The 18,976-nt window shown below is 40.4% G+C and overlaps 1 protein-coding gene across 3 annotated transcripts in view; it reads right to left on the reverse strand.

Moving 5' to 3' along the window:
* Window positions 1-457: 457 nt before the first annotated feature.
* Window positions 458-18,976, reverse strand: part of SERTAD4 (SERTA domain containing 4) — a 43,240-nt gene continuing 24,721 nt past the window's right edge. For all 3 annotated transcript variants that reach the window (XM_073672003.1, XM_073672000.1, XM_073672002.1), the window contains exons 2-4: window positions 18,337-18,528; window positions 14,131-14,243; window positions 458-1,778 (exon numbers count right to left, since the gene is read on the reverse strand). In XM_073672003.1, coding sequence (XP_073528104.1) covers window positions 1,056-1,778; window positions 14,131-14,243; window positions 18,337-18,511 — 1,011 coding nt within the window. In that variant the 5' untranslated portion in view covers window positions 18,512-18,528 and the 3' untranslated portion in view covers window positions 458-1,055. The remainder of the gene's footprint in view (window positions 1,779-14,130; window positions 14,244-18,336; window positions 18,529-18,976) is intronic.

The following is an 18,976-nucleotide window of genomic DNA, read 5'->3' on the forward strand; positions in this document are numbered from 1 at the left end:
AGAGGTGCAAATGCTCAACCTCACGTAGTCCCATAGACAAATCCATTATCTATGGGACTACATGAGAAGAAGAAGGAGTACAGTGCTCCACTATTTCTGACAGTCTCATTGACAATTAATGGAGTGGAGGTCGAACATGAACATCTCTGCTCCATTCAAGATGGAGCTCCACGAAGACCTGTTGCGGAGCCCTGTTTTTGAAATCGTTGGGGGTTCCAGCTGTCGAACCACCAGAAATCAGCAAAGGGCAGACCAGAATGTCCACCAAAACATTCATTCCCTTAGTGCCCTCCCCAGGCACTCTTGAGTTGCCAACCCAGACGCCATGTACCACTCTTGTGAGAAGCCATGTTTTTGATACCTCAGTTGGCCAGTTAGGTGTTCATTGTAGGTCTGTCCTACTACATAGGTCTACTCATCGACGCAAGATGTTGTTAGTAAATAAATGACTACGTCGTAAGCTCAATATTTATTTTAATACAAATATTAAGAGTGAAAATGAAGGTCACTACAGCAGAAATGCAGATGAGGAGAAAAATACATTGCAATGCTCGTTAAAAAAAAGATGTCTTAGCTGGGTTGGATCTTAGATGCACCTGGATAAGGCTTGTTTCATGCCCTTGGCCTTACCTCCAATGGCAAAAGGAGGTCTCCAGTAAGAAGACCAACAGTCAAACTGGGTACTCCTACACATATCGAGTATGTGCGTATGATGGTATCCAGTTCTGAATTCTAGGCAAGTATGAAGACTTGTCTGACGTACGTGAGGCACAGTATAGTACTATGAATCCATCTCCATGGCGTAAGCCCAAATCACGGACAGTACCAAAAAAAATGATAACTGTAAATGTGATCTAATACATTTCATAAACTATATTACACAAATGAAAACACTGACGTTTGTTTCATACCAGATATCCCCTTTTTTTTGCATAGGGAATGTTTCATTATCACCATAAAAAGCTACAAAAAAATCCCATTTCCACTGCAGAACAGAACCCCACTTTTAGGCAACAACAGAAATAACGAAAATAATCATAAAGTTATCGCGCCACTCACATCTTATTTCCTTTGCTGCAGCAAAGTTTATTACCTGGAAAAACCTCTTTCTTCCTGAGAGATTTTTTCCATGGTTCACTTATGCTACCCTTGTCGTTGCAACCAGTTGCCAAAAAATCATAAAATCGGCCTTTGCGTTCATGGGTACCACCCGCATTGGAAGCTTCGCAGCTAAAACTGTGCGTGCCCCTCTTTTCTTCTGCTGATTCCTCGTGCAAATTTAACTTATGTTGAGACTTTGAATTGGTAACAACCCCCCCGCAGGAAGGCCCTTGGATGCTGTTCCTGTATAAAGGATCATCTGCCATGCTGTATTCCATATGGTGAGAGCATCCAGGCAAAGGCAAAGAGCTACTAGACGAACAGGAAGCTGCAAGGTGCCCTCCATTGGTGTTAACGGCAAACGGGATGTTTAGGTAATGGCTGCCACATTCCTGGTAAAAACAACAAGTTTGAAGGCTACTGTCGTCCTTGGCAATACGAAGACGTTTCCGATAAGGACAATCCTGGGGCACAAACCATTCCTGTGCTGATGCCCCACTCAGGGCACAGGCTGAGAAACACCAGTTGTTCTGCAGGAGAATCTCGCCGTGGATTCTTTTCATCAAGTTGTTGATGAGGACCGATCTTCTGAGGAACACTTCGGGGTCATCAATAAATTTTAATTTCTCCAAGGACATGTAAAGTACGTGGGCCCTCTCTTCAAAGATGGATACATTCTAAATCATGAAAGTAGAGAAAATAAAAATGAGATTTAAGGGAAAGAAAACAAATTATACAGTCAATGAAATGTTCAACCAAAATACATATAGAATGTATAAGGCTAGGGCAACAAGACATAGTCTGAAGACGGTTGAAGAAGAAAAGGTCCATCTAGTTTGACTTCATGTAGTGTTGGTCCAGAGTAAGACCAACGCAAGGCAAACATATTCCTTTGTGACTACTAAGGGGGTATTTACTGAATTTCTGGACCATCTACCCGTCTTAAGATGGTTTATTTACAGATCAACCATCATAATATCTTGTAGCACAAAGTTTTATCGTCGTAAGGTGGACTTAGGTCAGCAGAACCCACAGCCAGAGGTATAGGCCAACGTCTAATGTCTGTAAGATGTTCAGATGTCATTTGTTTTTTCTATGGTGGGGACAAAAGGATTGGGCATGTTGAATTTCAACTTACCAATTCCTTTTTTCCCTGGGGGAGTTAACCTGTCACCGGAGCTGTCTCATAGCAGCTTCCGTTGACAACACATGCATGTGTCACGGAACTGAGTGCATGTTTTTATGGAGTTTCTTAGGAACAAATTTCGGACAGTTTTATTGTCTTTACAGTAGACAATCAGAAAAGTCCCGAAACACATTTGATGGGCACTAAAGACTCCTAAGGTCTACCAATTCCAGTGATCTCTTTGGTTGACCGCCTCTCTTCCCTTCTTTACAACTACGATGGTTTTGGTCTTTCATAATCACATTTACCTGTAGAACATGTGCAACCATTCCCAATGAGATATAACTCAGACATACTTTTTACCCTACCAATGTCACATGTGTATTTAGATCTACTTTTCCTTAAATCGACAAAAGTACCTCAGGAATTACAATAAAATACATCCCGGGTTGATATTCAATTAAAGGAAATGGACCATGAAACCAAAAGATCTTTCCAGCGATTATCATGATTGTAATGATATAGATGCAATGAATCTGTGCTGAGAGCTGAGAAAATTTCCAGAACAAAGTGGACAACTTTCCACATGCTACTATATAGGAGTGTTTATAGGAGTTACTGTATGTATGCATATATTTATTATCCAGTATTTACATACAATCATTCACACCAATCTCCATAACCATAAAAGCGCACAACGTACAGTGAAACCTCTTTGATATGACCACCCAAAATTGCATTAAAAAAGGTCTTCTAGATTGAATTGTCTTCTCGAAAATGTTGGCCAGTATGGTAGAGATGAGCACTTCAATTTGTTCTGCCCAGGTCCGCCATGACAGCTGATCTTCACTTCACTTCTACTCCTGGCATCCTGGGAACCTTCTGTACTTACTAGTCACCGCAACGTTATGTCATTACGTGAGGATTAATGACTAAGCCTCATGCAATATCATAACCTACATTAAGCTACAACGGGGCATTGTAAGCACTAGAGGTGCCCAGGATGTCGGGAACTGAAGACCCTCTTCCATGGAGGACCAGACTGAACGTAGGACCAGAGCAAAGCAAATCAAATCACTCATCTCTACCATCTTCTATATTAATGGTCATGAATGAGTGTGAAGTGCCTTCAAGAGCCAAAATGTACTCAAAGCTGTTTTTGTTTCTTCCATGACTTCTCGAATCTCATGGCAAATTATGCAACGTGCCTCAAGATATGTCATAAATGCTTGATGGACCAGGGATCCGCTCCTGGAAAGAAAGTTTCTTATCTACAGTTAACTCTAGTGACCAGTGGTAGCCACAACCTGGCAAAGGCAGAATGGAGTCCAACCTGGGTTGCCAAGTCCAGAAATTCCAAGATAGTCCATAAAAATTGGTGACTTTTTTTCCCTGTCTGTGAAAAAAAATGAAGGAGTCCATGATTTTTTTGAAGCTGAAGAAACTTCTACAGATTATTCTGACTGTAATCGTCATCATTTTACAGTTTACAGTGAATGCAGCGATTGTCTTAATAATCAGAACTATGGGCCTTAGATATGGATCACTTAGAATTATAATGATTTATTCTGGTTTTCCATAGTGTCCATACAAAATATTGTCTGATTTTTTTTAATAAGCTGTCCAGAAAAAATAATAAGTCAAGATGACAACCCTGAGTCCAACAGACTTGGATGTACAGAACCAGCACATACCCACACCATCCTGATTCAATCTGCATGTGGCTGTGCAGAACAGTGGTTAGTAGAGTTCCCAAAGATAGGATCGCCTCATTTCAGATATTTTTGGATTAAGCAAAATATATCTATAGTTTTTAACAGTTAAACTATTATAATAATTGCATGGAACAAGTCACATTTAGGTGTCAGGTAAAATCTTTTTTTTGGAAGAACTGGCAGAAATTGAGGAATTAAGTGTCATCTCCAATAACTTTACAGCAGCATGAAGCTTGGAGACGATTTAACTGTAAGTTATATTAATTTAGTATATGCTATGGAAAAGTAGTACAGGTGGCTTAATGCACTCACTTTATCTCTTATGGAATATGTTCATAAAAACAAACCTTGGGCTCCGGTCACATATATTTTACATATTAGATTTTTTAGTAGAAGAATCTTAACTATAGAGATTATTGATGACAGCAGAAGAAGAGTAGGTTGACCTTGAAAGAGAAAGTGACCTGTTTACTCATGTGCTTATGTTTGTAAGGACAGGACTTCAGGTGAAAGGGGAAACAAAATCCTGTAGGCAGTCATATCATGGGAATAATAACAACAATAGGTGAGGAGTGTGTTGATTTTATGAGAAGCAGTGACCTGTCCAATTTTTTGCCACTTATTGTGTATTATCGCATCGCTTGGTAACTTCTTAGTGGGAAAGCTGTGTTTTATATTATATGTACAGTGCAATTACTGGACCAACAGCATCGTACAAGTGATACATGTCAGATAAGCGGTCAAGAATGGGGGAGGTCAGATCTATGTCTATTTTCACCAGCAAGTGCCCCACTCGGGACTCCCACCTGTAAGCCAGGATGGAAAGTCACTCACGTGGACTTCCACTGACGGAATATTGAGAGCTGCGGCCAATCAGTGAGTGTTGATAAGCTGCAGCGGTCAAGCGACATAACAGATTTTTCCACTTTAAACCATCCCTCTATTATTCCTCTTGGAAAAGTATTAATCAATGGACAGTTCAGTAGTTGGTGCAGCATACCCCTAATCTCTCTTTGTTGGCAGACACCCTTTTGAAAAAAGGAAATATAATTCCTAATTGGAAATGTATTCATATTTTTCCACGAGGTATAATAGAGGAAAGGCACAAGCAGAGGCGTGCCAGGTCCTCTTTACAAGATTTAATCTAGTTTGGATCCAATATACAGCTCAATTCTATGCAGTAGATTGATCACAGCCAGGACCAGTCACCACGTGGCAGTAAAATCACGTCGCTGCTGACTGTTTCATTATGGAAATTACTTTTTTTTTCCCGAATTCCGTTCCTCTGTTACTGTTCTTGGAATTGTATGACTAAACTAACAACTTGGCATCAATATTCCACCCTAAATACAAGGGAAATGGTGATGCCTAGTTGCCTATTTTGAATTTCGTTTTCCAGGAGGAAGAACAGAGGAACAGCGAAATCTTAAATTCTTAGAAATGATGCTATTTTACTGGAAATACTGGTAATTAAAGGTCGGAAGAGTCGAGAGGCCTTATTTCATGCAAATATATGATATTTTTTTTTAAGTAACATGGGAAACAGAAAAAGCAACGTGTTCACAGTGAACACTCAGGAAATGCATTAAATTAGGAAATGCATTAAATATTTTGGAAGCAAAAGGCCTTATGGTCGCTGCCATGTAAAAAAAAAAGGACTGAACGCATCACCCCGTCTGCCATTTCTGCCTCTTGTGACCTTGAACATTTGGAGGCGTACGGCATCAATGGCAACAGGTACGTTCTATTGTGCGCTGCCGACTGCGGGCACTTTGCAAAATGCTTGAAGTTGAATTTAGACAAAAGATTAAAACTGCAATCAGAGCCTAACAAAAAAAAGTATAAAAAGTCATTGTATTTCACCCAAAAAAAAAAAGCAAAAAAAAAAAAAGCACAAAGACTTCTGGCAAATATCAAGAGTAACATGGACTCAGACGACTTTATGAAAGTTGGCGGTGTGCCAAAGATGACACATAAGGTGCCATGGAACGGGATGGAAAATTCTTTACCACGTAAGTACTTGCAGGACTGCAGCAGAGAAGTGAAACATTTCCGGCCACACCAGCGCTGAAGTAATAGGAGAGAGAAAACCTTGGAAATCGGCATCTGCACTTCATCTGCTTTCCTTCCAAAAACCCAAAACAGAAGTCTGTAGTTTATTAGTAAAGTTACTGGAGATCGAACTGGAACCATATATATACATATATGTATATATATATTTATGTATCTGTGTGATGCATTTATTTTACTTTCTAAGAGGTATTGTTTCAGCCCACTGTTGTTCCTCCTGGAAATTAATAAACTCACAACTGGATGATACCCATCCCTCTTGTGTCTCTACACGTTGTGACATTCTCATCATTTATTATTTATAGTGTACAGTCACGGCTATTTGAGAAATGGAAGCAGTTCATTTATTTCTACAATTCCAGGAGGAATAACAGAGGAATCATGCCATTGACAATGCTAAGAAAAGTTTTTAGTATTTACAGGGAAATACATCAATTTACAAAAACAGGACAGTTCTCCATTTCGTCAGTCCGTCAAAATCGGACTGTACTCATGTGTCATCTGATTGCAGTCCGATTTTTTCAACAGACTCATCGATTTGCATGGTCGAGTGCGATCCGAAATATCGGATGCAAATTGTGCATGCTCCAATTTTTGCACGGCCCCATAGTATAACATTGGTCCGGGTGCGATCTGATGTTTTGTCAGATCGCACTCGGACCGAAAATACGATCGTCTGCATGATCCCATAGAGGTGATTTATTAGACTACATGGACCAGAAATTGGGCTTCATTTGTGCCAAAAACCATTCTTGCATTGAACCAAATTTATTATTATATTAGACACATTCTAGATACATTTTACACGTTTCACAATGGGGGGAACTTATCAGAAGGTGGATGGAAAGAGGGGCGCAGCCGAAAGCCTGTTGCCGTGTGACAAAACTGTGCTGAAGTGGCGCCACAATTTGACTTAACTTGGTTGACCATAGAAAGTCAATTTTTAGATGGTGTTTAGACAGTCTAAAGAAGCGCCAGTATAAAGAAGCGCCAGTCTAAAGAAGAGCCAATCTAAAGAAGCGTCAGTCTAAAGAAGCGCCAGTCTAAAGAAGCACCAGTGTAAAGAAGCGCCAGTGTAAAGAAGCGTCAGTCTAAAAAAGCGCCAGTCTAAAGAAGCGCCAGTGTAAAGAAGCGCCAGTGTAAAGAAGCGTCAGTGTAAGAAGCGCCAGTGTAAAGAAGCGCCAGTCTAAAGAAGCGCCAGTCTAAAGACGCGTCAGTCTAAAGAAGCGCCAGTCTAAAGAAGCGTCAATCTAAAGAAGCGCCAGTCTAAAGAAGAACCAATCTAAAGAAGAGCCAGTCTAAAGAAGCGTCAGTCTAAAGAAGCGCCAGTCTAAAGAAACACCAGTCTAAAGAAGCGTCAGTCCAAAGAAGCGCCAATCTAAAGAAGTGCCAGTCTAAAGAAGCGCCAATCTAAAGAAGTGCCAGTCTAAAGAAGCGTCAGACTAAAGAAGCATCAATCCAAAGAAGCGCCAATCTAAAGAAGCAGCAATCTAAAGAAGCGCCAATCTAAAGAAGCAGCAATCTAAAGAAGCGCCAATCTAAAGAAGCGCCAGTCTAAAGAAGTGCCAGTCTAAAGAAGCGACAATCTATATAAGCCCCAGTCTAAATAAGCATCAGTCTAAAGAAGCGCCAGTCTAAAGAAGCGCAAATCTAAAGAAGCGTCAGTCTAAAGAAGCGCCAGTCTAAAGAAGCATCAGTCAAAAGAAACGTCAGTCTAAAGAAGCGTCAGTCTAAAGAAGCATCAGTCTAAAGAAGGGCCAGTCTAAAGAAGCGCCAGCACTAGCCAATTTGATAAATTTGATGCATTTAATGCCTTTTTTTTTTTTTTTTACATATTTTGGTGCTTTTTTTTGCAGCTTTCTGGGAGTCATTAGGAAAATACACCATTTGTTGTCTATTTTTATACTGCAAAAAAAGGGCAGTATCTTCTAGATATGGCATTTTTTCAAGTGGTTTAAAGAGGGTTTTTTTTATCCATAGACTTATATTGCTTTTTTTCCTCTGTTAGGCCATGTTCCCATGTGCAAAAATGCTGTTTTTTTCACTATTCTTAGTGTTTTTGCTGTTTTACTTCTTTTTTTATGCGTTTTTGGTGCAGATTTCACGCATTAAATAGATTTTGTTTAGTGCTAAAATTCTGTGATTCTGCCCTTTAAAACAAAGTTGGTTTCTTTACATACCATTTTTAGGCTCTTCTAGAGAAAAACGCACCAAAAAACGCACAATTCAACCGCATCTTTAAACAGGCGTTGGACATTGGTTTTCATGAAATCTCACCCACTTTGCTTGGACACAAGATTTACATATTTGGGTGAAAAGAATAAACTCAGCTGGTCAATGATTATCATATAGTCTAAAACAAATCTGGTATCTTGAGTTTTGCTCCCTTGCAGGCATGCCACCCACATCGTGTTCTGGGCGCTGGGCAGGGCAGGAAAAAGTTATATATTCCCTGTATTATGTCAACTTCCATGATGTCATGTACATTAATTCATTCCAGGCACACTGAACAAGTCTTTTCCAGTACAATGGACACATGGTTTATGTTGCCAGTTTCTGAGACCTGTAACTTGTTTTTGCATTTTTCTGCAGAAAAGAGACCGACAGAAGCATTTGCGGGGATTTTACTGCAGTGATCTGAGCTAATTCTGGTTGCTGCTTTTAGAGGCGGATGCCAGCTGTATAATACAGCTAGCACCCAGTCTGGGCAGAGCAGATTCATCTCCTGAGTCCACCCACACCCGATATAGGGAAAAAGAGAGAAAACGAGAGTGAAAGAAGATGGGAAGGAGTTCATAAAGATGTTGGGTGAGTGCAAAGACCCCCAGGCAATGATTGACAGTTCCCGGTAGTCCCATCCAGAATGATTGGTGCGGTGATGTGCCATCACCCCACTGGGGTAATTCAGAGCCCTGTTCTCGGGATCCGTGAGACCCCCAGTGATTGGCAAGTTTATCCCCTATCCATGTTATTTCTTACTGTATTTTTTTTTACAAACTATTTCTAGTAGTTGATACATTTTGTTTCTTCCATTTCTTATCTTTTATATATTCCATTAAATTTTGAATCCAGTAATAATGAGAAAATGAGAGAAAATAGAAAATATCGAGGGTATAACTACTAGAATGATGTTCCACAGAGACATCAGACCTAAAAGACACGACTGGGTCCAATTACTGTTTTTGATTCAATGCTACTCATTTTAATTAACAAAAGATGTCATTGTGGTCCATGAGGGGTGCAGTTAAGAAACCAAATGTTGGCTATAACACATGCCAGTGTTTTGCCCCCTCGTGAATATAATGCCATCTTATATATTAACGTTTTGGCAGATATGATAAGAAACACAATGCAATTATATGAATGCATGCCAGCCACAGATGTCAAGCAGTAAACGGTTCGCCTGGGGTGTGACTTGGTCATTGACATGGCTCCAAGCATCCATAAATGGAGTAATTTGCATGAAGGTATCTCTAATGTAGTTGTGACATAACATCAATAGAGCCCCCGACCTCCTGAAAACCACAAGATCGTGTCTCATGGGTTCAGGAGTTTGTGACATGGGCATTGAGTTGACACCAAGCATCCACCAATGGAGTAATTTCCATGAAGGTATCTTTAATGTTCTTGTGACACAACACAAATAGAGCCCCCGACTTCCTGAAAACCACAACATCATGTCTCATGGGTTCAGGAGTGTGTGACTTCGGTATTGACTTGGCTCCAAGCATCCACCAATGGAGTAATTTCTATGAAGGTATCTTTAATGTTCTTGTGACACAACACAAATAGAGCCCAAGACCTCCTGAAAACTAAAAGATCATGTCTAATGGGTTCAGGAGTGTATGACTTGGGCATTGACTTGACACCAAGCATCCACCAATGGATTTATTTGAATAAAGGTATCTCTAATGTACTAGTGACACAACACCACTAGAGCTCCCGACCTCCAGAAAACCACAATATCATGTCTCATGGGTTCAGGAGTGTATGACTTGAGCATTGACATGGCTTCAAGCGTCCACCAATGGAGTAATTTCCATAAAGGTATCTTCAATATTCTTGTAACACAACACCAATAGAGCCCCCGACCTTCTGAAGACCACAAGATCATGTGACAGAGAACAGTTGGGACCTTTACCGATGACTCTAACTAAGTAAGGCCCAGAGCTTGTTTTCAGGCATAGAGGGTCGGATCAAAATCGGCAATACAAGTCTATGGGTCTGTGAAAAAATTGGACCCCACTTGGATGACACCTGAGTGCTGTCTGATTTTCATAGACTGTCAGAATGGAGAAGATGAAGAAACTTTTTTTTTCCACGTACGAGAAAAACTGATGACACTTGGGCCAAACTCTGATCAAAATAATCGGTCCGTTTTTCTCGTACGTGATAAAAACAGAAGTCTGAATGAGGCCTTGAGTTGACACGTCCAACATTACTGATCTCAGTATGGACTATTTTGTCAGAAACGGTCATGGGTTTCTTGACCCAAACTCAAGAACCTCATAGGCATATATGAGTCATGGGACCCATGACCCATGGTCTGGACATCATAGATCATGAATGTTGGACATGTGAAACTCTATTCTGCCTCATACAGAGGAATCTTAAGGGGAATCTTACCCTTCATGACAAAATAAGGGTTATTGATGTTTAAAAACCCTTTAAAGCAGATCTATCATCAGCTGCAGAAATTATTATGTAGATCTCTAAGATCTGATGAGGCTGGTGTACTTATTTTTGAACTACATGTCAGACTGGCTGTTTAATCCATTGTGAAATTATCACAGCCGAACATTAAAACAAGCATTTTATGAATCAATAAAAAAAAAGTACAAAAAAAAAATCATTTGGAATAGTTCTCCTGCCCTTGGGTGCTATACTTAAATCTGTTTTGTCAGAATCTGATAGAGAGTACATGGCCCACAAAAAAAGACAAATGGCAGAAAAACAACACACTATCAACTAGCAACATGCATGGCTCAAAGTAAACTGGTGACTATGTGATCACAGGGCACAATGTGTATATGTATACATTGTACATCGCCCGCCCTCCATGCCCTGTATACTCACAAGAGGGGGAGCAAAACCATTGAAGAGAAAAGGAAGGTACATCCAGCACTGGGTCCTCATAAAAAAATCTTCTTTATTGCAAATCCATAAAAACTCCAGACAGAGTAATCGCATACGCGTTTCAGACGGTTACGTCCTTAGTCATTGCATACATTGCTGGATGTACCTTCCTTTTCTCTTCATTGTTCCTTGCTATACTACAAACCGGCCGTGCAGAGGAGATCCTCGATCCATGGGTGAGCGGAATACCAGGTTACCGCAAGGTTTCCTATGACTTTCATGATCAAAACCTTTCCCCCATTATTCTTCCTAGTAATTAGTCCTGTGTTATTGATATGTTACAGTAACTACTGGAATTTAATAGCTCAGTTGGCATATATGGTATAATTTTATTTTGTTTGGAAGACATATCTGCTGGGTTTCAGGTTTGATGGGTAACAGAGTTTATCTGGAGGTAACTTCTTCCATCTCAAAATGTATAATGTGCTACTAATGGCCGTAATGCAGCACAACTCCATGTAAGCGAGCGGCTGCAGGGTCCTGGACAAAGAGAGGATCCCCACCGCTCAGAAATGATGACCTATCCTCCAGATATACCAACAGTGTATGAGAAGGAAAAAATGCTGTATCTATCTATCTATCTATCTATCTATCTATCTATCTATTATCTATCTATCTATCTAGCTGTCTATCTATCTATCTATTATCTATTTATCTATTTATCTATCTGTCTGTCTATCTATCATCTATCTATCATCTATCTATCTAATATCTATCTGTCCATACATTCATCCATCTATATATCCATCTATCTATGTAATATCTATCTATCTATCCATCCATTCATCCATCTATCTATCCATCAATCTATCTATCTATCGATCTATCTATCCATCCATCTATCCATCCATCTATCCATCTATCTATCTATCTATATATCTATCCATCTATCTATCTATCCATCTATATATCTATCCATCTATCTATCTATCTATCTATCTATCTATCATCTATCTATCTATCTATATATCCATCTGTCTATCTATCTATCTATCCATCCATCTAGCTATCCATATATCTATCTATCTATCTATCTATCTATCTATGCATCTATCTATCTATTATCTATCTCATATCTATCTACTTACCTCATATTTATATATCTATAATATATCTTTCCAGTATCTATCTCATAGCTATGTACACACGTGGTCAAAATTGTTTGTACCCCAGAAAAACCCACAATGGTCACAGAAATAACTTGAATCTCACAAAAGTAATAATAAATTAAAAATCTATGAAAATGAACAAATGAAAGTCAGACATTGCTTTTCAACCCTGCTTCCACAGAATTTTTAAAAAAAGCTAAACTCATGAAATAGACCTGGACAGAAATGATGGTACCCCTGAAAATAATGTGACAAAAGGGACATGTTAAATCAAGTTGAGTCCACTAATTAGCATCACAGGTGTCTACAATCTTGTAATCAGTCAGTGGGCCTGTATATAGGGCTACAGATACTCACTGTGAGGTTTGGTGACATGGTGTGTACCACACTCAACATGGACCAGAGGAAGCAAAGGAAAGAGTTGTCTCAGGGGATTAGAAAGAAAATTATAGACCAGCATGTTAAAAGGTAAAGGTTATAAGACCATCTCCAAGCAGCTTGATGTTCCTGTGACTACAGTTGCACATATTATTCAGAAATGTAAGATCCATGGGACTGTAGCCAACCTCCCTGGACGTGGCCGCCGGAGGAAAATTGATGACAAATCAAAGAGACGGATAATACGAATGGTAACAAAAGAGCCCAGGAAAACTTCTAAAGAGATTAAAGGTGAACTTCAAGCTCAAGGAACATCAGTGTCAGATCGCACCATCCGTTGTTGTTTGATCCAAAGTGGACTTCATGGGAGACGACCAAGGAGAACACCATTGTTGAAAAAAAAACATAAAAAAAACAGACTGGAATTTGACAAACTACATGTTGACAAGCCACAAAGCTTCTGAGAGAATGTCCTATGGACAGATGAGACAAAAATGGAAGTTTTTGGCAAGGCATATCAGCTATCAGCTCTTTGTTCACGGATGGAAAAATGAAGCATATCAAGAAAAGAACACTGTCCCTACTGTGAAACATGGAGGAGGCTCTGTTATGTTCTGGGGCTGCTTTGCTGCATCTGGCACAGGGTGTCTTGAATCTGTGCAGGGTACAATGAAATCTCAAGACTATCAAGGGATTCTAGAGAGAAATGTGCTGCCCAGTCAGAAAGCTTGGTCTCAGTGGCAGGTCATGGGTCTTCCAACAGGATAATGACCCAAAACACACAGCTAAAAACACCCAAGAATGGCTAAGAGGAAAACATTGGACTATTCTGAAGTGGCCTTCTATGAGCCCTGACCTAAATCCTATTGATCATCTTTGGAAAGAGCTGAAACATGCCGTCTGGAAAAGGCAACCTTCAAACACGAGACAACTGGAGCAGTTTGCTCATGAGGAGTGGGCCAAAATACCTGTCGAGAGGTGCAGAAATCTCATTGACAGTTACAGGAATCGTTTGATTGCAGTGATTGCCTCAAAAGGTTGTTCAACAAAATGTTAAGTTAAGAAGAACCATCATTTCTGTCCAGGCCTATTTCATGAGTTTAATTTTTAAAAAAAATTCTGTGGAAGCAGAAAAGCAATGTCTGACTTTCATTTGTTTCATAGATTTTTAATTTATTATTACTTTTGTCAGTTTCAAGTTATTTCTGTGACCATTGTGGGTTTTTCTTTCATTAAACGAGCGGTGCTAACAATTTTGACCACGTGTGTATCTATTTTTATCTATTGATCTATCTATGTAGCCATCATCTATCCATCTATTTAGCTATCTCTTATCTATTCTTCAATCTATCTATTGATCTATCTATAATCTATCTCCACAGTATAATATCATGCAATATCCACAGCTATGACATCATTTATCAGCATTGACACATATAGTAGAACAATCAGTGTGATGTAACAGAATAAGTAAAGCAGACGAAACAAAACGTACTTTATGACTACAGCTGTTGAGCGGCAGATGATAATCCTCTTCTACATATTTCCTTTTAAAGTAAGCGCTCTTGGAAGCTGTTTTTGGATTTGAGATTCCCCTGTAATGTGATTCTGTGGTAATAAATCAGATATGACAGATGACATGAGGTTCGCCTGAGGTTCTCCAAACAAAATAACTTTGTATCCTAACGCACAACAGAATATATCATGGCACAAACTGATCTCACAGCGCGGGAAGAGCACACAACGGAAATGTTTCTCCAACCATCACCCCGCTCCCAATAACTGATGCACTGGTTATACCGGGAATGTCGGCATTGTCACACATTTACATATGAACTGCTCATTGTCTTCAGACAAAACACTGGAGGAATCTTATGGAATTTCCACTGGAATTTTTTGGAAACATTATTGTGGTATCTTCTATATTAGTCATTTTCTGTCTGTATTATTTAAAGGCAAGGCTCTTTTAACCATTCCCACCCTTCTCATTATATTTAAAGGGGCTTGTCACTCATCATAAGTATGTTAATTTTTTTTAGATGGTGTACAGTGGGGAAAAAAAGTATTTAGTCAGCCACCAATTGTACAAGTTCTCCCACTTACAAAGATGAGAGAGGCCTGTAATTGACATCATAGGTCGACCTCAACTATGAGAGACAAAATGAGAAAACAAATCCTGAAAATCACATTGTCTGATTTGGAAAGAAATTTCTTTCAAATTTTGGTGGAAAATAAGTATTTGGTCAATTACAAAAGTTCATCTCAATACTTAGTTATATATCCTTTGTTGGCAATGACAGAGGTCAAACGTTTTCTGTAAGTCTTCACAAGGTTGTCACACACTGTAGCTGGTATGTTGGCCCATTCCTCCATGCAGATCTCCTCTAGAGCAGTGATGTTTTGGGGCTGTCGCTGGGCAACACGGACTTTCAACTCCCTCCAAAGGTTTTCTACAGGGTTTAGATCTGGAGACTGGCTAGGCCACTCCAGGACCTTGAAATACTTCTTACGAAGCCACTCCTTCATTGCCCTGGTGGTGTGCATGGGATCATTGTCATGCTGAAAGACCCAGCCACGTTTCATCTTCAATGCCGTTGCTGATGGAAGGAGGTTTGCACTCAAAATCTCACGATACATGGCCCCATTCATTCTTTCATGTACATGGATCAGTCATCTTGGTCCCTTGGCAGAGAAACAGCCCCAGAGCATGATGTTGCCACCCCCATGCTTCACAGTAGGTATGGTGTTCTTTTGATGCAACTCAGCATTCTTTCTCCTCCAAACACGCCGAGTTGTGTATCTACCAAACAGTTCTACTTTGGTTTCATTTGACCATATGACATTCTCCTAATACTCTTCTGGATCATCCAAATGCTCTCTAGCAAACTTCAGATGGGCCCAGACATGTAATGGCTTAAGCAGGGGGACATGTCTGGCACTGCAGGATCTGAGTTCCTGGCGGCGTTGTGTGTTACTGATGGTAGCCTGTGTAACGTTGGTCCCAGCTCTCTGCAGGTCATTCACTAGGTCCCCCCGTGTGGTTCTGGGATTTTTGCTTACTGTTCTTGAGATCATTTTGACCCCACGGGGTGAGATCTTGTGTGGAGCCCTAGATCGAGGGAGATTATCAGTGGTCTTGTATTTCTTCCATTTTCTAATTATTGCTCCTACAATTGATTTCTTCACACCAAGCTGCTTGCCTATTGCAGATTCGGTCTTCCCAGCCTGGTGCAGAGCTACAATTTTATTTTTGGTGTCCTTCGACAGCTCTTTGGTCTTCACCATAGTGGAGTTTGGAGTGTGACTGTTTGAGGTTGCGGACAGGTGTCTTTCATAGTGATAACAAGTTCAAACAGGTGCCAGTACTACAGGTAATGAGTGGAGGACAGAGGAGCCTCTTAAAGAAGAAGTTACAGGTCTGTGAGAGCCAGAAATCTTGCTTGTTTGTAATTGACCAAATACTTATTCTCCACCAAATTTGAAAAAAAATTCTTTCCAAATCAGACAATGTGATTTTCAGGATTTGTTTTCTCATTTTGCCTCTCATAGTTGAGGTCGACCTATGATGTCAATTACAGGCCTCTCTCATCTTTTTAAGTGGGAGAACATGCACAATTGGTGGCTGACTAAATACTTTTTTTCCCCACTGTAAATGCCGCTGATTCTGATGGTGTTATTTTTTCTTCTTGCTCCTCTCCATTCCTGAGATATGGCCTCCTATCCCTTATCTGAAATATGGCCTCCTATCTGTAAACCTAGTCTTGTTAGCAAAGGGGGTGTGGTCCTGAAGAACACACCCACACATATCTGGACCACGCCCCCTATGATGACAAGATTAGATTTACAGACAAGGAATAAATGGGCTGTATATCAGGGATGGAGAGTCGCAGGAACAAAAGTAAAAGTACATCAGAATCAGGAGAACAACGGCAATCCCACAACGTAAAAAAATATATATTTATTGCAAGTGAGAGGTCCCCTTTAAAGGGGTCATTCCACTAATACCTTCCATCAATTATCTATAGGAAAGGTGATAAATGTATGATCAGTGGGGGTCCATTTTGAGAATGGGGGTCCTGTGCTTCCGGTGTGAAAGGTACGCTACTGCACATGCCTGGCTAACACTCCATTGGCTTCTATAGGTCTATTGGAGCAGTAGTGCACACTTGTGACCATCAATACCATGGACCTTGAATTAAGCTGTTGTCCCGTATATGCACTTTCTCTCCATTAACCCCATGGACACGGGACCCTTGTTTTCAGGATCAGTGTGGGTTCCAGCGGTCAGACCACCACTGGTCATAGATTTATCCCTTCTGGATGGATTATAAATGCTATTGGTGGGATAGCCCTTTTAAAGGGTAACCCCAGTTTTATCACCAAATCAGAAGCTCATGCTGTTTGGGGTCTTTGGAAGGAAGCGGGGGTCTGTAAATCACATTATAGTGTTATGGTCCCCAAATATTACAAATGCACGGTACCCCAATAATACAGCATGACACCGCCATGACACCCTCTATGAGGAGTGGCACGATGCATTACTGACACTACTCAGTGTATCTATGGCTGTCGTTCCATGAACGTGAATGTGTGATGGCACGTCAGGATTATCCGTGATATTGTTAGAAATGTCTATGATAAACTCTATAATAAAGTCATACATTCTGTACTATTGAAAAAAAAATAAACTGGAAAACGTGATAATAACGGTATAAGAGCGCAACATCCATTCATGTCACCGACATCTTATTATTGTTTGTTCTGCAGCCGCCGTGATAGCTGCGAAGTAAAGACACCGACATTATATTTATCAGGATCCAACCCGAGATCTAGACTTATCGGATGACGGGTAACTATGGAAATGAAGGGAAGAGAGCCGCGCGTTATGTGTAATCTCACGAGAGGACGGAGCTGTCACATAGGAGTCTTACACATCGGAGATAGAGAGATAATAGACAGATAATGATAGATATGAGATAGAGAATGATAGAAAGAAAGATAGATAATAGATGATAGATAATAAAAAGATAGATAGATAGATAGATAGATAGATAGATAGATAATATATAGATAGAGGGATAGATAGAAAGATAGTAGATAGATAGATAGATAGTGGATAGATGGATAATGGATAATAGATAGATATGGATAGATAATAGATAAATAAATGATAGAGGGATGGATAAATAATTAGATAGATAGATAGATAGATAGATAGATTAATAGATAAATAGATAGAAAATATAGGTGTAACAAAAAAAATGACAGGTGGGTGCAAAGCCTCACATAAAATACCAAACCTTAAAAATAAGTCCAAGAAAATAGAGGCAGCTCTATGGAGTGCTCCCTCTATTTTCTTGGACATAGATAGATAGATAGATAGATAGATAGATAGATAGATAGATAGATAGATAGATAATAGATATATATTTAGATAGATGGATAATAGATAATAGATAGATAATTTGTAGAATCGGCTGTATTTAGCTTTCAGTATCACAGATGGCTGATGGGTGACTCCTCTGTATAGCGCCCCCTGTCTGTAATATATAGAACTTTCCTCAGTACAGAACTTTTGGCAGATCAGGCAGTATGTGATGAATGACATTGCTGATAAGGCCCATTGTCGCTAACACTTGGACTATCACTCCCAGCATGCTTCTCTAGGAGTTCTTACATTGGCCATGAATGATTCACCTACCTGGAGCAGAGTGACATATTCTGTAGTCCTGGTGCTGGGCATGGAGGTTGGCGGAGGAGCTGCCGGCCTTGCCCTGGTGCTCAGTCTCCCACACCGTCCTGTACTCTGCAATCTCTGCGGGACCTTCTGAGCTGATGGGGTTGCAGAATCTGTTCATGGACAGAACCACAGTCATCTCTTATAGCCTGCAATCTGCAAAAACAAAACAATATGTAGTTAGCCAGCCGGCTGGCATCCATGTATCAGGACCTCTATGGCCTGAAGGTGAAAATCCTTAGATGTAGCAGAGCGGTACGTGTCACTGAATACCTGCATTGCTTGTGTACTGTGAAAGCGTCACCTTTCCTGTATATACTACAGATCTGTGTTGAAAAACTTCAACTCTAAGCAGGATCATTACCAGCACCCTGCAAATCCGGGAGAGTGCCAGAAGGCCCACCTTGCCCAGGTCTCTACCCAGCACCTGGGGGCCCTCCCTGCCCAGGTCTCTACCCAGCACCTGGGGGCCCTCCCTGCCCAGGTCTCTACCCAGCACCTGGGGGCCCTCCCTGCCCAGGTCTCTACCCAGCACCTGGGGGCCCTCCCTTCCCAGGTCTCTACCCAGCACCTGGGGGTCCACCCTGCCCAGGTCTCTACCCAG

This window comes from Phyllobates terribilis, unplaced genomic scaffold, assembly GCF_046119375.1.
Source record: "Phyllobates terribilis strain yellow unplaced genomic scaffold, ASM4611937v1 Scaffold_3__8_contigs__length_932513732, whole genome shotgun sequence".
In the NCBI taxonomy this organism is placed as follows: domain Eukaryota; kingdom Metazoa; phylum Chordata; class Amphibia; order Anura; family Dendrobatidae; genus Phyllobates; species Phyllobates terribilis.